Genomic DNA, 20,211 nt, shown 5'->3' with positions numbered 1-20,211 from the left:
AGAGTTTTGAAGTCAGGCCAATCAATTTACAGTCTGTCGAAACAGAAAGGGAGAAACTGGCGTCTAATTGTGTTCAGGCTCACTGTACATTTGGGACGGAAAGGGAGGGGGCACAAACTACAAAAACCCAGCGGGTTTGTGGTCCTTGAAACCCGGCGTTGTGATATACGGCACCCTTAAAGCTCACAGCGGTATTTATAGCGGCTCTGGAGATTTCCCTTGTAAAGCTGCAGGCTTGACCTGTAAACCGGCTGCGCCGCCCAAACCCACGTCTGCGCAGCTCACATGAAAGCCTCGCAGCTTCGCGCAGACGAGGAGAGCGGGCCGGCGGGCGTGTGCGGTTGGCGGCGTCTGAGAAAGCGCTCTGTGCTTTCAGATCAGATTTTAAATTGAATTGTTAAATAAAAACGTGTTTGGTACTGAACGTGATCAAAGAGCTGTAGGGGTTCGACCTACAGAGATTCATTTGTGTCAGACATCACAAAGACTTCACAACTTCTGTCCAGACACGTCGATTTCTCCTCAGTTGTGAAGCTGTTTGGCTCTCCTAAACTATTAGGTCAAACATTAGTTTCATGCGTTTGCATCTGCAAATTATTGTGCATGTCTTGTTTTTTTGGCTTTAAATGAGTTAATTTACATGTCATTTAAATTCCATTAACGGAGCTGCAGCAAAATAACACGTTCTTTGAATTATCGTAACTCTTCAAATATTTCCATAATTCATGTAATTCCAGCTAATTCTAGTGCAAAAAAAGCAGCAAATCTGCTTTTACCAACATGAATACATACATTAATAGTGTTACATATCACAAATCTTTTTATGTTATGTTTTGTAACATTTTTGTTGTTTACTCAAAGCTGTTTACATTAGTAAAGTTTTTTACATCAGCACAAAGCTACGTTTATTAACAAAAATTCAATATGTAACTCTTTCAGTTGTACATCAGTAAAGTGTAACGTTTTTCTAATCACAAAGCCGTTTACGTAAGTAAAGCTGTGTTCTTCTCTGCTCAAAATTAGCAGATTTATGATGTTTATGTAAATACTAGGGCTGTGAAAGTTGGTGCATTAACACAAGTGATTATTTAAGGAGTTAATATTTCTTAACCCCGTCAGGCGTCCTGCCCTGTAGCGTCATAAAACTGTCTAAATGAACGTAAACTTTTTTTATATTGTGTGATTCAGATTTTATGAAATTAAAGAGATAATATGGCATTTATTTGTAGTTTTTGGATAAAAGCGATCTTTTATTTTAATAAATAAGGCGGAGAATGAACGTCAATGTGACGACTGCTATGGGGGCGGGGGGGCAGAGCAAAACAGAGCTGTCTGCTCTGAGAAATTCAACAAGGAAACCGATCATCATTTTATTTTGGGATGGGGACCAACATGAATTTACCACAATAGCGAGCATCGAGGTTGTCTAAAAATAGCAGAAACTCCGTGGTTCTCCACGAAAGCCCCGCCCACTGACGTAGCGGAAGACAAACGGTTCCGATTACAAAGACACGCCTCCACCTGAGTAGGTTCCAGTCGATCCAACCTGAAATCCAACTGGATCAAACTTCTCCCAAAAAATCTTTGATTATTTTTCACAAACACAATAAAGAATGTTTGTGATTAAAAAAAGAAAAAGCTGAAAAAAAGGGAAAAAAAGACAAAATTCCAGGAATTAGTCAGACGGCAGAGCTCTTTGGAGAGAAATTCTTATTTTTGGGCGGCCTGGTATCACCGAATCCACATAAAGATCATGGATCTGTGAGGTCTGGGATGTTCCTCTGTCATCAGAAACTCTTCATTTATGTGGCCCAAAGGAGTCTGGGACTTTAGCCTGGATTTTTATTCACAAACATGGTGATTAATTAGTTGGCAAATTTTATTCTTTTTTATCATAAGATTACACCTAAAACTTTTATTCTATGTTGTAAAAACAGTTTAATAAACATTTTTGAGTTTTCCACAGCAAAATGAATCCTATTTTCCAGATGAAATTTTCTGTTTTTAAATAATTTTATGTCTAGTGTGTGAATAGAACATGTAAAATGACTAAATAAAGGTAGAGTTACATAGGAGAATCTGTGCTGCTTTTAGTAACATAAATGAGATATTCAACCTTTAACTTAAGGACATTAGTGCACATTTGTATTGTTGGATAAAGCGGTTTATACCATGGTCTGGGTGAATACTCGATTCTGATTGGCTGCTGGGTGTGCATTAAAAACTGATAATGCACAGTAATAACACACACCTAAAAAAGAAGTTCCGGTCACACAGACCAAACGTTCGATATCACTGCGCAGGCTTCTTTAAAACACATTTTTCCTTCATCGTCTGGACAAAACAAGCAGTAATGGATGAACTTTCTCTCTGAACTGATGCTTTATTCAACTTATTGTAGCGACCAGCATTTATATTCCTCTCCTTTTGTAAGGTAAATTAATATTGACAAATTGGTTATTCTCCTTCTAATAAAACACCACTCGACATGAAAGGTGTAGTCTTCTGTTTCACCACAAGAGGGAGTTTCTCATTTTAGAGCAGCTCAGAAGAACGGAACCTGCCGTGAAATGAAACACAGACAGAAGCTGAATATGTTCTAGCTGCTCACTGAAGGATTAACGTCAGAAAAAGAAGAAAAATATCCTAATTTGTCCGGGTCTTTCTTTCAAAACAGCGACACTTTACCGCTGCAGCTGAGGTCTGTAACGGCTTCAGGCTTCATGCCGTGTTCCATGTCACCGTGACAACAAACCGCATCACGGATCAAATAGTCCGCTTTTTTGTGAAAAAATGAGCTAAACCAAAGAAATAACAAGAATAAAGTACTAAATATTGATTAAATGTTTATTTATTTTGTAAATGACCATGGTATAAGCGGAGGCCTAAACCGTCCTCCGCTTCGCGTCGGACGGTTTAGGCCTCCGCGTCGTGCGTTAATTTCTCATAACGCACTCTTCGGAGGGTATTATCTCTTACTTATTTAAGGTTCTCTTGTGTTTTATATAAAGACGTTTTCACAAAAGCTGTTTATGTTAGTAAGTTGGTGCAAAACTGTTTTTCTCTGCATCAAAATCAGCAGATTTTTGTTGATTACGTAAATACTTTACTGTTGGCTGTTTTCACTAACATAAATGCAAAGTTTTACAAATGTTCATTAGGGTATATTTGTAAAGATTCGCATTTGAAAAGTTCTTTACGTGACTTTCTGGTGTTAAAGATTTTTATTGTTGCATAGGTTTTTTGTTGTTTACACAAAGATGTTTGTATTAAAGCTGTTTACATTAGTTGTATATTGGCTGTTTTTTTTCTCCCCGTCAGCCTCCGTTGCAATGAAAGTGAATTTTTAAGCGGTTGAAGAGCTTTTGTTGTCTACAGCAACAACTCTGCTGTTAAAGGGTTAAATTCACCCATCTGGTAGTAATTTAAAAACATTTTGAATTAACTTCTTTCTGCATCCTGCCCCCAGTGGTCTTTGGTGGAACTGCAACATTCCTTGTTTGCAGTCAATGTTTGTTTTTTTATTTCTTCTTCACGTCAACCAAAAAAAAAACTTTCTCAATTATGACATAAAAATGAAAACATAGAAACTTATCCAAATTTTTTTGCCCCCACACTGTGACCCCGCCCCCCAGCCAGCAGCCCCACTAGCTCCGCCCATGAAGCTGCTCCTGAAGCACATCTGCTGCGCTGGAATGACTGAAGTTTTTACGGAGCTTCGTTGGTCTTTTCTTCCAGTTTCCGCTGAAAGCGATCCAATAACATTAGTGTCTCCTTCGCTGCCCCGGGACGGCTTCTCCCTGATTGATGGCCTTTCTTAGGCGAAGGTGTCGGTCTTACTGCTGCTCATAATTCTCCCCACCGGGTCTCATCTCTCCCCGGCTGTGATTTGGGCCATAAATGTGTGGAAGGAAAATTCCAGGAGTGTTTCCAGCAGTCTTTTTTCCCGATAGTGTTTGTGTTTCCTCTGCTGATGTGCAGTCCGATCGCTGCATTGTTGTGGTGGAGTGAAGGGTGTCCCATCACAGAGAGAGTGTAAGGATGAACGCTCTAAGGGGCGTGGCTAAATCCTGAAGTCGTCTTTGATGAAGTTTGACTTCAGTGGGACAATGAAGTTGCTCCGTTATTCCAGGTTCAGCTGCAGTAAAATCCACAGATTTCCGAGCCGATAGAAGAAAACGGTTTTGTTAACCAAAGCAGACATGTGGGCACACTTTCACTTTGGTTTTATGATGAATCCCCGTACAATCTCGGACTTACTGACATGTATGTTTTAACTATGCAGTTAGCATGACCGTACCGGCCTTTTAACACCATCATTAACCCTTTTAACGCTGGAGCTTCAGCTCCACAGTGGATGTTCTTTTTTTAAAGTGTACCTCCACAACCGTTTACACCAGGGGTGTCAAACTCAATCGCACAAAGGCTCAAATCCAAAACACACTTTAGGTCAAACAGGATAAACATTTATTGAACACTCTAAAAATACATTTTTAAAACTTAAAAAACTTAACTTTTTAACATGATTATGATCTAGATATATAGCGTTACCTGTGATAATGCTAGTGTGAAGGCTCTAAGGGGAATTTGGTCACTTAAGATGCCAGTGCTGATAGCTGAAGAGGCTGAAGCTGATAGCTGAAGAGGCTGAAATCACTGAAGCTGAAAGTAAGAACAGCTAAAAGTCCACAAAGCTAAATCAGGGTCAGACAGGCAGAGGTCAGTCACGACCATGGGATCATCGAAGAAGAGAGCAGAGATGTCAGAGTCCAGGCGAGGGTCAGGGCAGGCGGCAGGATCAGAACCAGAAGATCAGCTCCAGATAGAAACGCTCAGTAAAGCAGACCGAGTGGCACAAACAATACTTCACACTGGCGAGGCTCAAGAAACAGGTAGGTGATTGTCAGATTGGAAACAGCTGAGGAACTGTGCGCTGGGGCTGCTGGGAGATGTAGTGCAGTCAGTACTCTGGCGATGGGTCGAACCGGAAAGCAGAATTTTTTAAAACAATCAAATACAGGAACCAAATTAAAAAAAAACTAGAAAGAAAATAATTTCAACAAACACAAAATCTCTGAACCTTGTTGTTAAATTCCAGGTAGACACATTTAGGGATGAGACACAAACCTGCCGATGTTGGTGACCCCAAACTGAGGGACGTCGACCTTTTCTGCATCTTTCTCCTCTTTAGCCCCCCAAACATCATTCTACTGTTTTATTAAATTAGATATTCAGTCAATTTTGTGTTTCACTGTGGCTGTGATTTGTAAAATAATTCATATTTTTATAAAGAACATGATCTTCAGCTTAGATAAATTAGATTAAACCAAATTTGAATAAAAACTTTTACTTTTTTCGATTTTTCAAAATTATTATTTGCAAAAAGCTTTTTTTTAATCGCCCCACAACCGCTTTTTAACTCTTAATCTTATAATCGTTTTCTAGTTTCTGTTTGTTCAGTTTAAATAGAAACATAAACAGTTTCCAGTGCAAATAAAGACGCTCTGGACCCTGATCCGGGTCTGGACCAGACTCGTTCAGTAGACCACATCCAGACAAACAGGTTATGTAATAAATCCGTCATGCAAATAACATTAAAGATTACTTTTTAAATTGCACTGATGAAGCTGCATTTTTAAGCTGCAGGTTAAACAGAATAAAGAGCTGCAGAACCAGAAGATGAATTCCTGCAGAAAAATAAAAATAAAACTTAAGCTACATTTGTTTTAAACGTTTTTTAATAACAGCATTTTTTAATTAAATACAGATTTGTAATTTATTATTTTGAAATATTTGTTGCTTTTTCAGCTTTAGCTTATTCATAAATATGTTTTTGTATTAATTATAAGAAAAAAACATTATCAACATTTTTGTTTTAAAAACTGTTCTGTGAATTATTACAAAATATTAAATAAATTGTCAATCATAATAAAACCTGAATTTATTTATTTATTTTATATATATATATCAGCTGAACAAGTTATCATTTTTATTTTAAGACACTCCAAACTATAAAATGTTATTTTCTCGACTTCTTGGACCAGTTTCTGCTGAAGTGAAGTTAAAGAAAAAGATAAATTCCACTTTCGATTTGCTCCAGATTCTGTTTCAAGTCTCAGGGCTAAAATATTTAAACTAAATATTATAAACCTGGCAATTACATGCAAATTATTCTCGCCTCCGACGTGTTGTTTTTGCGTCTTTTGGGGGGGTCCAAGCCTAATTGGGGGTCAAACTCTTCAATTGGATCCATTCATGTAAGACTATCTGTGGTTTCTGCTGCAGCTTCTCTGCATGTGTGTGTTTTCTGGTGGGAGTATTTCTACAGTTCCTTCCCTCAGGTCATCAGAGGAATGAAAACGACACTTCACCCCCCAGCACAGTAATCTTTGGTTGATTGGGAGTCTTTCAGTTCTTAAAAACTCCAGTTTTTAGCACATCAGTATGAATATAAAATTAATCTAAGCCCTCAAAGCCACAGCAGCAGAGAGAATGGGTCGCCCTGGTTAACAGTGGCTCTGAAGGCAAAAGGGGGCCCAACCCTGTACTATGAGGTCCCAGCCAGCAAGGCTAGGTGGGACGTATTTGGGTTTAAAGTGGACAGAAAATGTGGGCCCTAGCTCCACTGTTTGGAGCCAGCGAGCTCTGGTGCATCGAGCTAATAAGCTTCGTTGTATTGAGCTAGCGGGCTCCACTGTCCACCGGGTGGCTGGCTAGCGTAGCGAGCTAGCCCACTGAGTGCCCACTTAAGCCAGTGTGAACAAGCCCATTGGGGGCCCACATTTGATGCCCACCTTTAACCATATCTGGCCCAACTGGCCTTGCTGGCTGGGATGGACGTGATAAAGTGGCTAAGTGTAAATTTTAGTTATATATAATTTACTTTGACCCAAAGTTCTGAATATTTATCCATCTTCCAAACCAGCTGGGGTCGCTGGGTTGCTGGAGCCTATCCTAGCCGCTGTTGAATGAAAACAGGGTTCATCCAAGTCCAGTTGCCAGTCTAACGTTCAAAAAGAATACATATCCATCACTTTTTTATGTTGAGGTTGGCGACTCTTTCCACGATAGTCTGGAACATTCTCCTTCACTTTGATTTAAAACATGCTCTGTTAAAGTTGAATAAAAAATGTGATTTTACATATATGTAAAATAGGATAAATAAAAAGAAACATTTTGATTTTTAAGAGCCCCATAGTGTTTTCTGTCCTTCATGGCGTTCCTGATTCTGTCACATCAATGTTTTTCAGTCTGTGTCAAACACAAAGGCTTTGCTCAGCACATACGGCTTTATCTCCACCGTGGTACCTGAACATCTGTCAGAAAGGACAAACCCCGCCCTCTTTCCCAGCATTCCTGCCAGCAGAAGTCCGTTAAAGGTCAGAGGTTCCGATATTTGAGAGCGACGTTTCCAAAGCTCAGGTGTTGGAGCTTTTTCTGAGCGGGAATGTGTGGTAGCCAGCAGCAGCGCTGAGGCTGGAGCGTAGCGGTGGAAACTCGCCGAGCATGACATCATCTGGGAGCTGACAGGAATGGAAATCTCCTTCCAGGGAGAAAACGGAGGGATTAGAAAAAGAAACACGGGTTAGGACTGTTCCGATGGAGCAAACAGCGGGTGGTCGTGAACGCACACTGTGTGAAATATTATCACTCAATGTGCAGGGGATGGCGTCCGTCAAAGGGTAACCGCTTGGTTTATGTTGTCACTCTTGTTGCCAGGTAGAGCTTTGGAAATCCTGCAGCAAGTGGCCCTCAGAGAGTTTCCCTGCAAAGTTTAGTTTGGCACGGCCGGCTTGGGTTTGAACTCTCTCTGAAATTTATCAACCCATTTTATGTCTAAATTTAGTTTTTACCTTTAAATCCATCAAAGCCGGTTGAATAAAGACTTAACACACATAGTAAATCACCTGCAGGCCTCCTCCTTCGTTTATACGGCCCCCACCTTAGTTTTAACCCTCTAATGCTGTGAGAAAGATAAACTGGTGGATGTCCAAATCTCCTATAAAAAGGAAAATGTCTGTGGATGCCAAGATCTCCAAACTGGAGACAAAAATCTCAATTTATGAAAAGAAATTTAGATTCTGATTCACAATGGAAGACAGGGAACATTTTTTTCCTATATTTTTTCTTTAGTTTAAGTTATTCAAGTTAAAAACTGACCAATCAGATGCCTCCATAATACTAGGTGGAGCCTGCTGGCCCCCATGTCCAACGTTCACAGCGTAGACATGTATTATTATCACTGGGGATAGAAAACGCCTTACCTCCGGCTCTCGCGAAAAGAAGCCAAGTCCGTCGCCATTTTTCCACATTACGGACGCCGCCATTCGGAGCCAGGCGACCGTGATTGGTCGGAGTTGATCTGAGTCATGATTTTAGGGGACCTGCTGTCGCCAGTCATGAGTAATCATGTTGGACGTCCACACCCCTCCCACTGACACTGGGCTTGGGAGAATCTTTCAATCAAACGTTTAAGGTGGCGCCAGCCGGCATCACATGCTTTACCAAGGTTTCTGATTGGTCAGTGTATAACTTGAGGATCATCAAGAAGATGTTGAAAAAAGGAATCAGATCAAGAATGTTCTGACCAATAGAATGACTGATAACAGCCGTTTATTTCTCTGAAGAAGTCCATGGGATTTTGGCTTCTTGGAACCACTTCCTGTTTGGAGCGCCAAAGGGGCGGAGTCGAGCTGTCCAGGGATTGTCTATGGTTCAGAACCTTTTAGCAGATTTGGCGTAGCTCGCTTTCAAGTAGTCGGGGTGTGGCCTTCCAGCAAGCTATTTTGTGATTGATGGGAGTGGTTGCCATAGTAACAACAACTCCGACCGACTCGGACCAATCACTGCTCACTGATGGTGTCTGTATTGTGAAAGATGGCGACTGAATTGGCTTGATTTGGTTGGAGCAGGAAGTAAACTGTTTTCCATGGAAGATAGAATAGAATAGAGTAGAATAGAGTCATACAGTGTACTCCAGACTAAGTGAAAAACGTTTCCTGGGACCATGAGAGTAAAATCAAAACAATAATGTAAAAAACTTGAATACTAGCAAAGCAAACATAAATAAGAAAATAAAAGGTGCAAAAATAGAGCAACTGTTCAAACCCCCCAACTGCCTCCCACCCTGACAGATTTGATGTATCGATCTCACACCGACTCAGTCCAGTTCTCACATACAGTCATTGGTCTGATGAAAACAGGTAAAGACTCGAGGTAAAGATGGCTGCCAACATCGCTACTGTAACTGTGATGGTAAAGACACCGAACCCCGTCTGACTTTAGTGTTCTGGTTTGAACACCACTGTGATGTGAAAACTGTACATGGTTTTTGTCACTAAAGACAATCCCTCCACAAGAATTCTGGGAAATCTGTGTTGCCTTTGGTGAACCTGTATCATGTGAACAACACTAAAGCCGCAGTGCACAGGATTTCAGGGGGTTAAAAATAAATAATCCGTACGACACGCCTGGGTCTTACCTACTTGTGTAAGTGTTCACTGTGACCTATCACCTGCAGCACGCCCGTTGATAGAAATGTGCAAGAACATTTTCTCTCTACGAGTTCACTGAACTGTCTATGACTTTGATATTTCATGCAGGTCACCTGTGTACAGATTCAAGCACATTTTTACCAGGTGAGCACGGGTTGAATAAGGAGCGGCGTTTATCTCACTTCCTGTTTCATCTGCAGCTTTAGCTGTTTGGTTAATAAAGTTTGTTCTGCTGGTTAAATCTACAGTTAATTGGTGACTTAAGTGCAGAGTTTGAGGGCTCTTATTTTGACAGACGTCTTCCTCTGAGATCCTCAGTAGAAGGAACAAAACGAGTGAGCAGCTTCCCTTTGAGTCCTTTACTACTTTTAGCTCAGATTTTCTACTTTTCAAAAATCTCCTCTTGATTTTCTTGCTCCTCATCCCAACCAGAACCTCTGATTCAGGCCGACAGGAGGACTTTTCTCCTGATTGGTGAGCGACTTGTCCTTGATTAGTGCCTCTTTGGATTACCCAGAACGCCACGGTTGTGTCGGGGGGGCGGGGAATGAGGAACAGACTCATTTTTCTGAGTATGGGTGGGGGGACGGGACGAGTCGGGGAAAGATAGACTCCTAACAGGTCCTCGGAGACGCATTGATCTGAACTTCTTCTGGGCCGACCCAGACGTCTCCTCTTTGCTCCATTTAAACACAAACAGTTCAGCTTTCAGGAGCATTTCTGACTTCCTGTCCGCTGAAAATTCACCGTTTGGCTTCGATCCTCAGTTGTTAACTTCTGCAGAAACCCTCGTCTGCCCCCTCAAATGTTCTTGGACTTTGGTAACAGAGAGTCGTTTCCTGTGTTTGATTTTCACTCAGAAGTGTATTTGGACTTCCAGATCTTCACGTGGGCTGGCCTCCGTGTGTTTCTGTTGAACACGGCGTTGTGCGCGCGTGGGAGTGTAACGGAGATCTTTCTCATGGCAGCTTTACAAACGCTGCAGCGGCGGGTCTGCTGGGACCCGCTCCGCATATCCTTCCTGCGTCTGCAGCTCCGAGGCTGTAGATCAGCTCCTGATGACCAGACAGGAAGTACTCGGAGTGTGGGTGTGAACGCCGCTGACAGAAACTTTTCCACATCTTGCATCAGATTCTGAAAGCTTCCGAGTTTCATCGACAGCCTGGAAAAAAGCTCAACTAGAAGAGCAGATTAGTTTGATTTCAGTCTTGGTTGAACCACATTTAGTAGAAATGGTATGAATTATTTTTCTGAGCAATCACTCAAATTTCACCCACTTGTTGAAATTCCCCCACCAGAAATGATTAAAATGGTCTTTTTGATTCACATTTTAGACTAAAACTGCTTCCTTCCTGTTCCGCGCCTCACTCCTCCATCTTTGTACTGGGGATCCATCAATATGGTTTTGTCAAGGCCCAAACTGATATTTTTGATAGCTGTTATTTAGGCCAATATTAAACCTAATGACATCAACCCAGCCAGAAAAGCCAAGTGGCCCCGAATGGTTTAAAAGTGGCAGAAAAAGTGGACCCCGATTGGGTTTGTCCACAGTTTCTGTGGTGGTTCCACCTGTGTTTGCCCACATTGACTTAAGTAGGGACTCAGTGGGTTAGCTAGTTAGGCTACCTAGTCGCCAGGTAGACAGCGTAGCATGCTAGTTAGCTTTTATTTAGCACCTGAGGTTGCTAGTGAGCTATACTGCAGCATGTTAGCAACCTCAGCTCTATTGTGCTAGCGAGCTCCTCTGTATCAAGCTACGAGCTCTGCTGTATTGAGCTAGCGATCTCCATCGCTAGCATGCTAGCAAGCTCTGCTGTAGCAAGTTAGCGATCTCCTCTGTAGCATGCTAGCGAGCTCCTCTGTATTGAATAAGCGGGCGCTGCTGTCCACTAGGCAGCTGGCTAGCGTAGCGAGCCTAAACTGAGTGTCCACTTAAATCAATGTGGGCGAACACAGGTGGGGTTACCATGGAAACCACAGACAAACCCATTTAGGACCCACATTTTCTGCCACTTCAAACCATATGGGGCCTCTTGGCTTTGCAATAATACAAACTACAACAAACCTCCAACGTGAACTGTTGACACTTTAACAACATAAACTCCTTTACACATTTATTTTTTACAACAAAACTACGTTCAAACACTTTATCATAGAAAATCCTCAACATACGATAATAGATTTTGGGGTGGGGGGTCCGTGAAACGTTGCTTGACATGAAACCGGTCCGATAAAATGTTCTGCTGATCTACAGACCAGAACTTTCACTTTTCCCTCCGGTTTTCTTTTTTTTCAAATCCCTTCAAGATTCTGAGCATTTTCCTGTTTCAGGACTTTCAAACTAAAAGCTGTGAATTATTTCCCGGTTACATTTGGTTCTGCTGGGCTGTATGCAGCCATATGGAGGGGGGGTTCTGGAAACATCCCTCTGCGCGTCGTACATCACGCCGCTGACAGCAGCCATTCTGCCTTGTTTTCATTTTAATCACGAGTGCAGCTGTGCCGCAGAGCGCCGCGTTAGCCCGCCGGAGGCCGTTACCGGGCCTCGAGGACCCCCGGGAGGGCTCATGTCCGTCCTGCAGGCTTCACCTCCATCAGCAGCACCCGCAGGGTGGGAACACTGGGGGGGTGGGGGGGGGGTCTGGCTGCTTCTAGCTAAAATATTCAACTTCATATAGATAATTTTTTAAACTGTGTCTTAATTCTTATTGAAAATGTCCACACAAAAATAAAAACAAATCATCTAATCACTTTAAATAAATGAAGAAATGTTGACTCCAGTTATGAAATACTACAACTATTAAATATGGAAGACGACTTTAGATATTTGTTAAACAGATTTAGATCTAACTAAACTTTTTTAAATCATAGATATAATTAACAGTTTCTTACGACTGACGTTTTAAAGTTAAAACAGAAAAATAAAACTGTTTTTTTTTTCTCCTAAACTTCAGAAAAATCCATTTAAACAAAACCATTAATCAGCTGTAGTTAATAAAACCTGCAGCACAAATACCAGCAGCAAACGTTTGGACTTTCAGTCTTTTTCCCGCCTTTTCCTTTGCTAACGACCACAAACTGTTTACCGTCAAACACAAGAGTGTGCTCGTTTCAGAGCACGTGCACGCTGTTTTCTGAAAGGATGAAAGTCTGCAGCTTCAGTCCTCGTCAGTGCAGAAACTCAGAAGTCTGAAACAGACGAGCAGGTTCTGCAGGAGGAACCAGACGGCTTCAAGCCTTTGGGATCTGCTGCCTGAGACCCAGAGCAACTGATCTTCTACCCCTAGAAGAAGAAAAATACAACAATTTTAGCCTAAAAAAGTAGTTTTAAAAAAATAAATAAATAACTAAGAGCCTCCAAAGTACAGTAGACGTAGTGGTTTGATAATTGAGAACTAAACATTTTGACAGATTCCAATGTTTTAATCTATCTGATCTAATCTCTTATTATCTTTTTTTAATGCTTTTATTCTGTGATCGTACAGCACTTTAGGTCTGAACAATTTAATTGTTTTATAAATAAAGTTTATTATTATTAATTGTGTTTAATGGTTAAAACATATACAGTTTATTATCTCTGTTGTAATTTTAAATAGTTAGATGTATACATTTCTGGCTAAAAAGCACAAAAAGCGTACTTATATTTATTCACTGCTGATATTCCACTACGTACCACTACATTTACTCCATCGAGATGATCCTGTGACACAGGAAGTCTTTTATTTTGAAAGGAAGTCTTCTGAACCTCTGTTAAAAATTATAAACTGTTTCATATTTGGGGAAAATAATCTGTTTACTCTTAAAGTTTGTTTGATTTATGCCAAAATAAAAAAACAACTTTATTTATATTTCTCATAAAATAACATAAATACAAAATCTTATTTTTCTTAAGGATGTGTGGTCCTACTGGGATCTGGACGGTGAGCTTTATTGTTTGTAGATTCATTAACTTGTAATAAAAATGTTTTTTTTTCATCTTGTTTTAAACAAATTTCTGCTTTTAAGGCAAGACCTCCAGTGGAGCCATTTCCTTTTATTTAAAGTCAAACTCTCCGTTGGTTTCAGGATCTTCAGAGGTCACCGTTACGACCCGATGGCAAACCGGGCTCGGGTCTAGAATGCAGAAGGGGACAAAAACTAAAACTAAAACCCACCCAGCTCCTGCCTTAAATACAAGCAGGTGCCAATCAGGACACACTGGCCACACCTGCCAGGTGAGCAGCAGGACGTAACGGTCCGTCATGTCGACATCTGCAGCTGCAGGAACCTGAGCAACAAATGAAAACGTGTTTTATCCAGATCAGATCTAGAAATGCAAACATTCAGTGAATCGTTTTTGGATTGTCCAACACTCAGAAAAGCTTTTCACTCGTAACTGTCTTTTAAACATTGACTTCTAAATTCAAAGTTGATTTTAAAATATACATTTTTAGAGTTTACAGACAACATTCATTTATCACTGACATTTTAAGGTCGTCTAAATAAAAATCCACAAACCTGCTAGAAACCAGATCGGACCTTTCACACTGTCTTTGGAATCAAAGACGTCGATCAGAAACTGTCAGATGTTTGTGTTCAGAGACGTTTCTGGTTGATCAAATCCTGATTTTAATGTTTTTCTCACCTTTTCTGGAGTCCTGCTGGAGGTTTGGATCTGTTTGTGTTCGGAATCTGGTTTGATGACAACTTTCTTTAAAAAAAAAACAAAACAATTTTATTGTGTGAATGAATAAATAAATATGTACTTACTGTCATTTTAAAAGGGACCATCAGCCAAAAATCAAGATGAGTTTATTATTTCTGTTCTACAACTATTTTCACATTTTCTACTAAAATATACATATATATTTAAATAATTCTACATTTGATGAGGTTTATTGCTAAAATAAACTTTAGTTTTTACATCAGAAACAAATATTTTTTAATAAAAAATGACAAAACTTTGGTTTATTTGACAAGACAAAACAGTCATTTTCTGAGTGTTTTGTTTTTATATATAGTTCTTAATGAGCGAATTTTTAATGTAATATATGTGTGTTTTGTTTTCAAGTACTTTATATATAAATATATGTAATAAAACATTTAAAATATGCATTTTTAGTTTTAATTATGGAACTATTTTGGGACCATTACTATCTAAAACCCAATAAAACAAATTTACCAAAAATATGGGTATTTGGCCAAAAAAAAGGAAAATGTCCAAAACTTTTGCTATTCTAAAATAAATGTAATTATTTTCACCTTCAAAGGTTCTGTTTTTTTAGGTTTCAAAATTTCAATTTCAAAACTTTTTTCTTAGTTCAAATCTTTTTCTTTTTCCAGATTTTAATCTTTTTTTTTTTACTAAGAGAAAAGTTAATGACAGAGCTCTGGTGCTCCAGTCGTGTTTTTGCCTTTTTATGGACGTTTTCTACGCCTGTATTTAACAGAATAAGATGGCGTTTTGATCGGGCTAGAACGGCGTTTTGGACGCGATAAAACTCTGCTTTTACACCCGTCTTGGGACAACTTTAGACTCTGATAGTACGGACTAAACGGCCATTTTCTGACCGTAATTATCACAGTTCCCAGAGTCAGTGAACGCACCGCGACTCAAGTTACCACCCTCATTGATTTGATTGGTCCTTCGTGTTAGCTCCGCCCCAACACACCACAACGGGGCCAGAAGTTTGGAAACTGAAATTTTCAGATTCGAAAACAAAAAAAAAAACGTTGAAATTGAAATTTTAGTTTTGAAACCTAAAAAACAGAACATTTCCAGCTGGAAAATAATTACGTTTATTTTAGAATAGCAAAAAGTTTTTGAAATTTAAATTTTTTTTTAATTAGTTTTATTTGGGTTTCAAATAATATTGGCCCCAATTTAGCTCCATAGACTTTAAGTTGTTTTCTTAAAAAGTTTCCTTTTTTTAAAAGCATTTTAACAGTATTTTCCTTCATTTTTTCATCTTTTTTCAAACAGTTTTAGTGATTTAAACGCCAACATTTGCTCTGTTGGAGTTTAGCTCAGATGGTTCTTTAATTTAATGGAGTTTGGAAGTGAAAATGTTTCAGAAACTATGAGGAACTGAAGCTTTTTATCCCCGTCTCAAAAGTGTTTATGTTCTTTGATTAAAACCGTCATATTTTAATTGTTAACACGATAATTCCAGTTGATTTTGTAAGAGAAAAGCGGATCGATGAGCCGCTTTTCTCTTACAAAATCAACTGGAATTATTGTGTTGCATTAAACAAATGACATACGTTAAATATTTTTGTGTTTTAGGGTGTTAAAAGTGAGAGCTCATTTGTGTCCTTTCGGGTCAGCGACGCCTCCAGAACCAGCTGATCCGCTCCTCAGAGTCCTCCGCTCATGAAGCGGCGTCCTCGCCGTAATCCGTCCCACATGGATCTCCACGCCGTCCATTAAAGCGGCGTGCAGGCAGGCGGGATGGATGAGGAGAGCGGCTGGCCTCCTGGCCGGCTTTGATGGAAGCTCCTGTCATGTTTCTGGTCGGCAGTCTGAGTGCGGCTTGATTTGCGAGGTTCTGCCGAGCCCGCTCTGCGGCCGGCCCGTTTCAGGGGCTGACACGCCGTCCTAATCTCCCATCTGCTTCGACTTTGGGGGGTTCTGTCTTCCAGGCGTCGTGTTTGGACCGCGTTAGCCGGGGAACGACTTCATCCAGCAGTGGAAGCTGTTGGACTTCAGCGCCGTTTGAAACGGCAGCGGTGAAGCTGAAAAACCTGCTGCTGCCTCAGAGTAGATCTTAATTCTATCTGAAAATAAGTTAAAAATATAGAAAAGATGTTTTAAGTTTAGAAATAATCTCCCAATATAAATAATGGAGTCTGTCTTAGCCTTTAAATAAAGTTTCATTTTTGCTTTTTTAAGACTAAATTAAATCCTGAAATTAGATATAAACATTCATTTATAGTTATGTTTCTCTGATAAATTAAATTATGACTTAAATTAGTGTTTTATTTAAAAAAAAAACCTTTATATATTTTTAAAATAGGCACATTTATTCACATACTGACCAACATTTTTATACCTTTATTCACTGAAATTCCTTGTTTTTAGTGCTACAACCGTCCACAATTATTTTAAACAAATAGAGCTAGAATTAAACATTTTAATATAAAGTTGTCAAAATGTAACTTTAAGTTCTGAGTCAAAATGAGATACAGAGATACAGTTCTTTCAAAATTCAGTGACAAGATATTTATTATTTTTTGTTTGAATAATTTTGATTCTATTTTATTTTTTAGTGTTTTTAGGTATAATAAGATAATTAAAATAGATTTTTTTTTTAATTTAGTGTTTTTAATGTAAAATCCTAAGATTAAAAATGTTCTCTTTTTGTTTCCCAAAACCTGAAAAACTTTAATGTTTTAGTAAAGAATCGAAAAGTAAAATTCTGAGTTTAAACATTCAATGTTCTTGATTTTATTAAATATTTCTGAATTATTTTATGTTTTACAGAAATAAGATAAGAAAGAATAAAGTCAATTTTAATGTATTGTTTTGTTAAATATTTCCCTACAAGTATTTAATTGTATTTTAGCTGAAATGTGGATTTAAACTTCAGCAGCTTTCTCTGTATTCTCCTTTCATTCATGTTCTACTTTTATTTATATGTTTTGCAGATTTTAAGTGTAACTTCAGTTTGAAGAGATTTAGTTAATCAAAGGGATCCAAAAAAGGATTTCAAAAAGTCCAAATTATTTGTTTTAAAGTCTCAGGAATCCTGTTGAAATAAAAAAGAAATACATTTTATATTTATTTTCCAAATCAGTATTTTAGTTCAAATGAATAAAAATCCGAAAATATATTTTTAAAAATTATTAAAGACACATTTTCTTTAATAATTCTTTATTTTCTAGCTTTTCTTTAAGGTTTTATCTGTAGTTTGATCACATTTTTAAATGAAAAACTCTTTATTTTATCTATATTTGCTTTTCTAGATTATTACATTGATCTTGTTTTTCTGAGTTTGAGGTTTTGGTTAAAAAAAATATCCATTTATTAGATGAAATTGAGGATTTACCTGAGCATTAAAATCAGAACGTGTAGAAACGTGTTAAAGTTAAACCGACTGAATCAGCTCAGAGCTGAAGGGTTGAACTCCGGGTCGGTTCTGGTTCTGATCGTTTGGAGTTTCTTCTTCAGATCAGGTCAAGTTCATCCGATCTGAGCAGAACTGCTGCTGCGTCAGGATGTTTTTCTCCCGCCGCCGTCTAGGATCCAGTTTATGAGGCGACAGCACAGGCCCCGCCTCCTGCTGCTGTGACCTCTGACCTGTGATGGGAGCTGCTCCTTAACCCCTGAGCTGACTCTCTGTTCCTCCTCCTGAGTCCTCTCATCCTGAGAACAGTTCTACTTCTGAGCAAAAGTCTCCATATTTACTGAAATAACTTTGTTCTGATGAGAAATAAGGAAAATCTTTGATTTTTTTTGTTATTCGGGTCTTTATTTCTTCTGCTTTGACTCAAATAAAACGACTGTTTCTTGCAAACGTGTGAAATAAACCTTGAATTGGAATATTTGATCATGTATTTGACTTTAAAAATGATGATTTGGGAGGAAATCTTCGTCTCCAGAGTCCAGACTCTCGGTCCGGTTGGGTGGTTCTGATCGGTTCTGTGTGCTCTCTTGCAGGCCTTTGTCTCCCTCTCCCTGCTGTTCTGGGCTCTGCAGAGCTTCTCCCAGGTCCTCAGCATCAAGAGGAAGTCCGACTGAGGAGCGGGAACGCCGGAGCTGCAGGGAACGCCGGAGCTGCAGGGAACGCCGGAGCTCCACACTAACACGCTTTTCCTAAACGATGTAACCAAATGTCTTCTAATACCAGAAAATGTTGCAGCTTCTTCTGATTACTTGTAGATTTTTTTAACACCTGCAGCGTTTAGTGCTTTAGATTTTCTGTTCATGTTGTCGTGTGACCTCATACCTCCTAGAATAGAGGTGCTGTTCGTCTGATTTGACCTCTGACCTCTTACAATAAAACATTTTTATTCCACTTCACTGGTAGTCCTTGAAATCCTGGTTCAGGTTTTCCCTCCCAGAAGGAAGATTCTCCTCCTCCTCCTCATCCTCGTCCTCTTCCTCCTCCTCCTCCTCCTCCAGGGCTGAGTGGGAGCGACGCCGCAGATGGAGCTGCCATCACCCACCAGTCGTCTGGATCCTCCAGAACCACCGATTCAGAGCCAGAACATTTGGACAATTCTGTTGCTCCGCGATAAGATCCAAATCCCAGCAGAGATGCTGAGAAACGCTCAGAATCATTAAAGATTAGATCAGATATTTGTATTCTTTTGCTTTATAGGAAAAAATCAAGAAATTAAGACTAAATTTGTTGAATCTAAAGACTTCAGATCATCAAAAGTTTGACTCTAAATATTGAGTTTATTTGTTTACACAAAAACTTTCATCCCTCTTAAGAAAAGACAAAGACACGTTTCCTCTTGACTGAAGTATTTCTGCAACAGATGAGTGAGTTTTTCTGAAGTCTGTGGAGAAATTGTGTTTTTTGACTCATTAGAGGATTTTCCTTCGATTTGATTTATTAGTTTATCTCAAGCATGAATTATAGACAACATGAAATCACAGATTTATTTAACTCATTTCAAAAACAAAGACATGCATTGATTAAAAAACAAAGAAGAAATAACAAAAATTTAAGAAAACAAGAGTAATTACTCCAATTTATTCTGTGATCCATACAAACACACATTGAATTCTTTAAATATAGTGATTATTAACTGAAGAGAGTAGAATTGGATTTATTTCTTGCCCAATGATTCAATTCTTTTGTGATATTGGGTCATATAAGTAAAATTGAATTAAAAAGGAGCTATAAGAATCAGACCTGTTTAATCCCGCCCCCACGGAGTTGTTTTTCATAGTTTTCATCATTTCGATCTGATCAGATTAAAGATTGTTTGTCAATTAAAAAAATATGACTAATTATTGAAAATATTCCTTCATGATTTCAGTAAACAAAAACTTATCAGAATACATGATCACAGTGATCCAGGAATCATCCCTTCACATATCTGATCGAATAAGGAAAATTTGTCACCAGAAAGAGACTGTTCTGATACATTAATTAAATGCTGTTGAGTTATCTTATAGATTTCATTAGATCAATGTGCATTGAAGTGGTAAAATTCTGTTTTCTTTCAGCGTAAACCCCAAATTTCCTGTTTCATTTGTATAATAATTAACTTAAAATCTTTGCTTAAAATTACTTTAATGGAAAATAAATTCCATGTGTGGAGAAAGAATAAGCTCAATTTTTATTTATTATTTTGTGAACATCTCACAAATTAAAGCAAGTATTTCCCTTCAAATTAAGACTTATATTATATTATAAGTTTAAATGAGGATTTAAACTTTAGCGGCTGCAGATCAGCTTCCTCTGTGTTCTCCTTTGATCAGCTTTCATTGATAATCTGCTTTTTTGGGATACTTTGCAGATTCAAACGTAAGTTTAGTTTGGCGAGATTTAGTTTAAGAGATGCAAAAGACAAAAAAGATCAGATTATATGTTTTAAAGTGCTTTAAATGCAACAGAAACATTTTTATTTTTAAAATACTTTAATGGAAAAAAATACTTTTAAAAAACTTGATATTGAACTTTGTAAGCACAGACCAAATATCTTTCTTTGTTTCTATTTAAAATGCATCTTTGCTTTCAAATCATTTCTCTGAGGTTTCTGAGCAAAATCTGGAAACTGC

General features: G+C 38.7%; 1 protein-coding gene and 1 long non-coding RNA gene across 3 annotated transcripts in view; one reads left to right on the top strand and one right to left on the bottom strand.

Moving 5' to 3' along the window:
- Positions 1-18,490, top strand: part of agmo (alkylglycerol monooxygenase) — a 70,502-nt gene extending 52,012 nt beyond the window's left edge. Inside the window, exon 13 of the mRNA XM_024258605.2 lies at positions 18,133-18,490. Within this exon, the coding sequence (XP_024114373.1) occupies positions 18,133-18,213 (81 nt within the window). The 3' untranslated portion in view covers positions 18,214-18,490. The remainder of the gene's footprint in view (positions 1-18,132) is intronic.
- Positions 13,468-14,366, bottom strand: LOC112136724. 2 transcript variants are annotated; one of them, XR_002917404.2, is made up of 2 exons: positions 13,992-14,366; positions 13,468-13,800 (listed from the first exon to the last, which is right to left on the bottom strand). It is a non-coding gene; the product is annotated as an uncharacterized LOC112136724 (long non-coding RNA). The 2 variants fall into 2 exon arrangements; XR_002917403.2 differs by having other exon boundaries at positions 13,468-13,761.
- Positions 18,491-20,211: the final 1,721 nt, after the last annotated feature.

This window comes from Oryzias melastigma, linkage group LG16, assembly GCF_002922805.2.
Source record: "Oryzias melastigma strain HK-1 linkage group LG16, ASM292280v2, whole genome shotgun sequence".
NCBI lineage: Eukaryota > Metazoa > Chordata > Actinopteri > Beloniformes > Adrianichthyidae > Oryzias > Oryzias melastigma.
The sequence above is the reverse complement of the archived record's forward strand: the minus strand, read 5'-3'. Positions and strand labels throughout refer to the sequence as shown.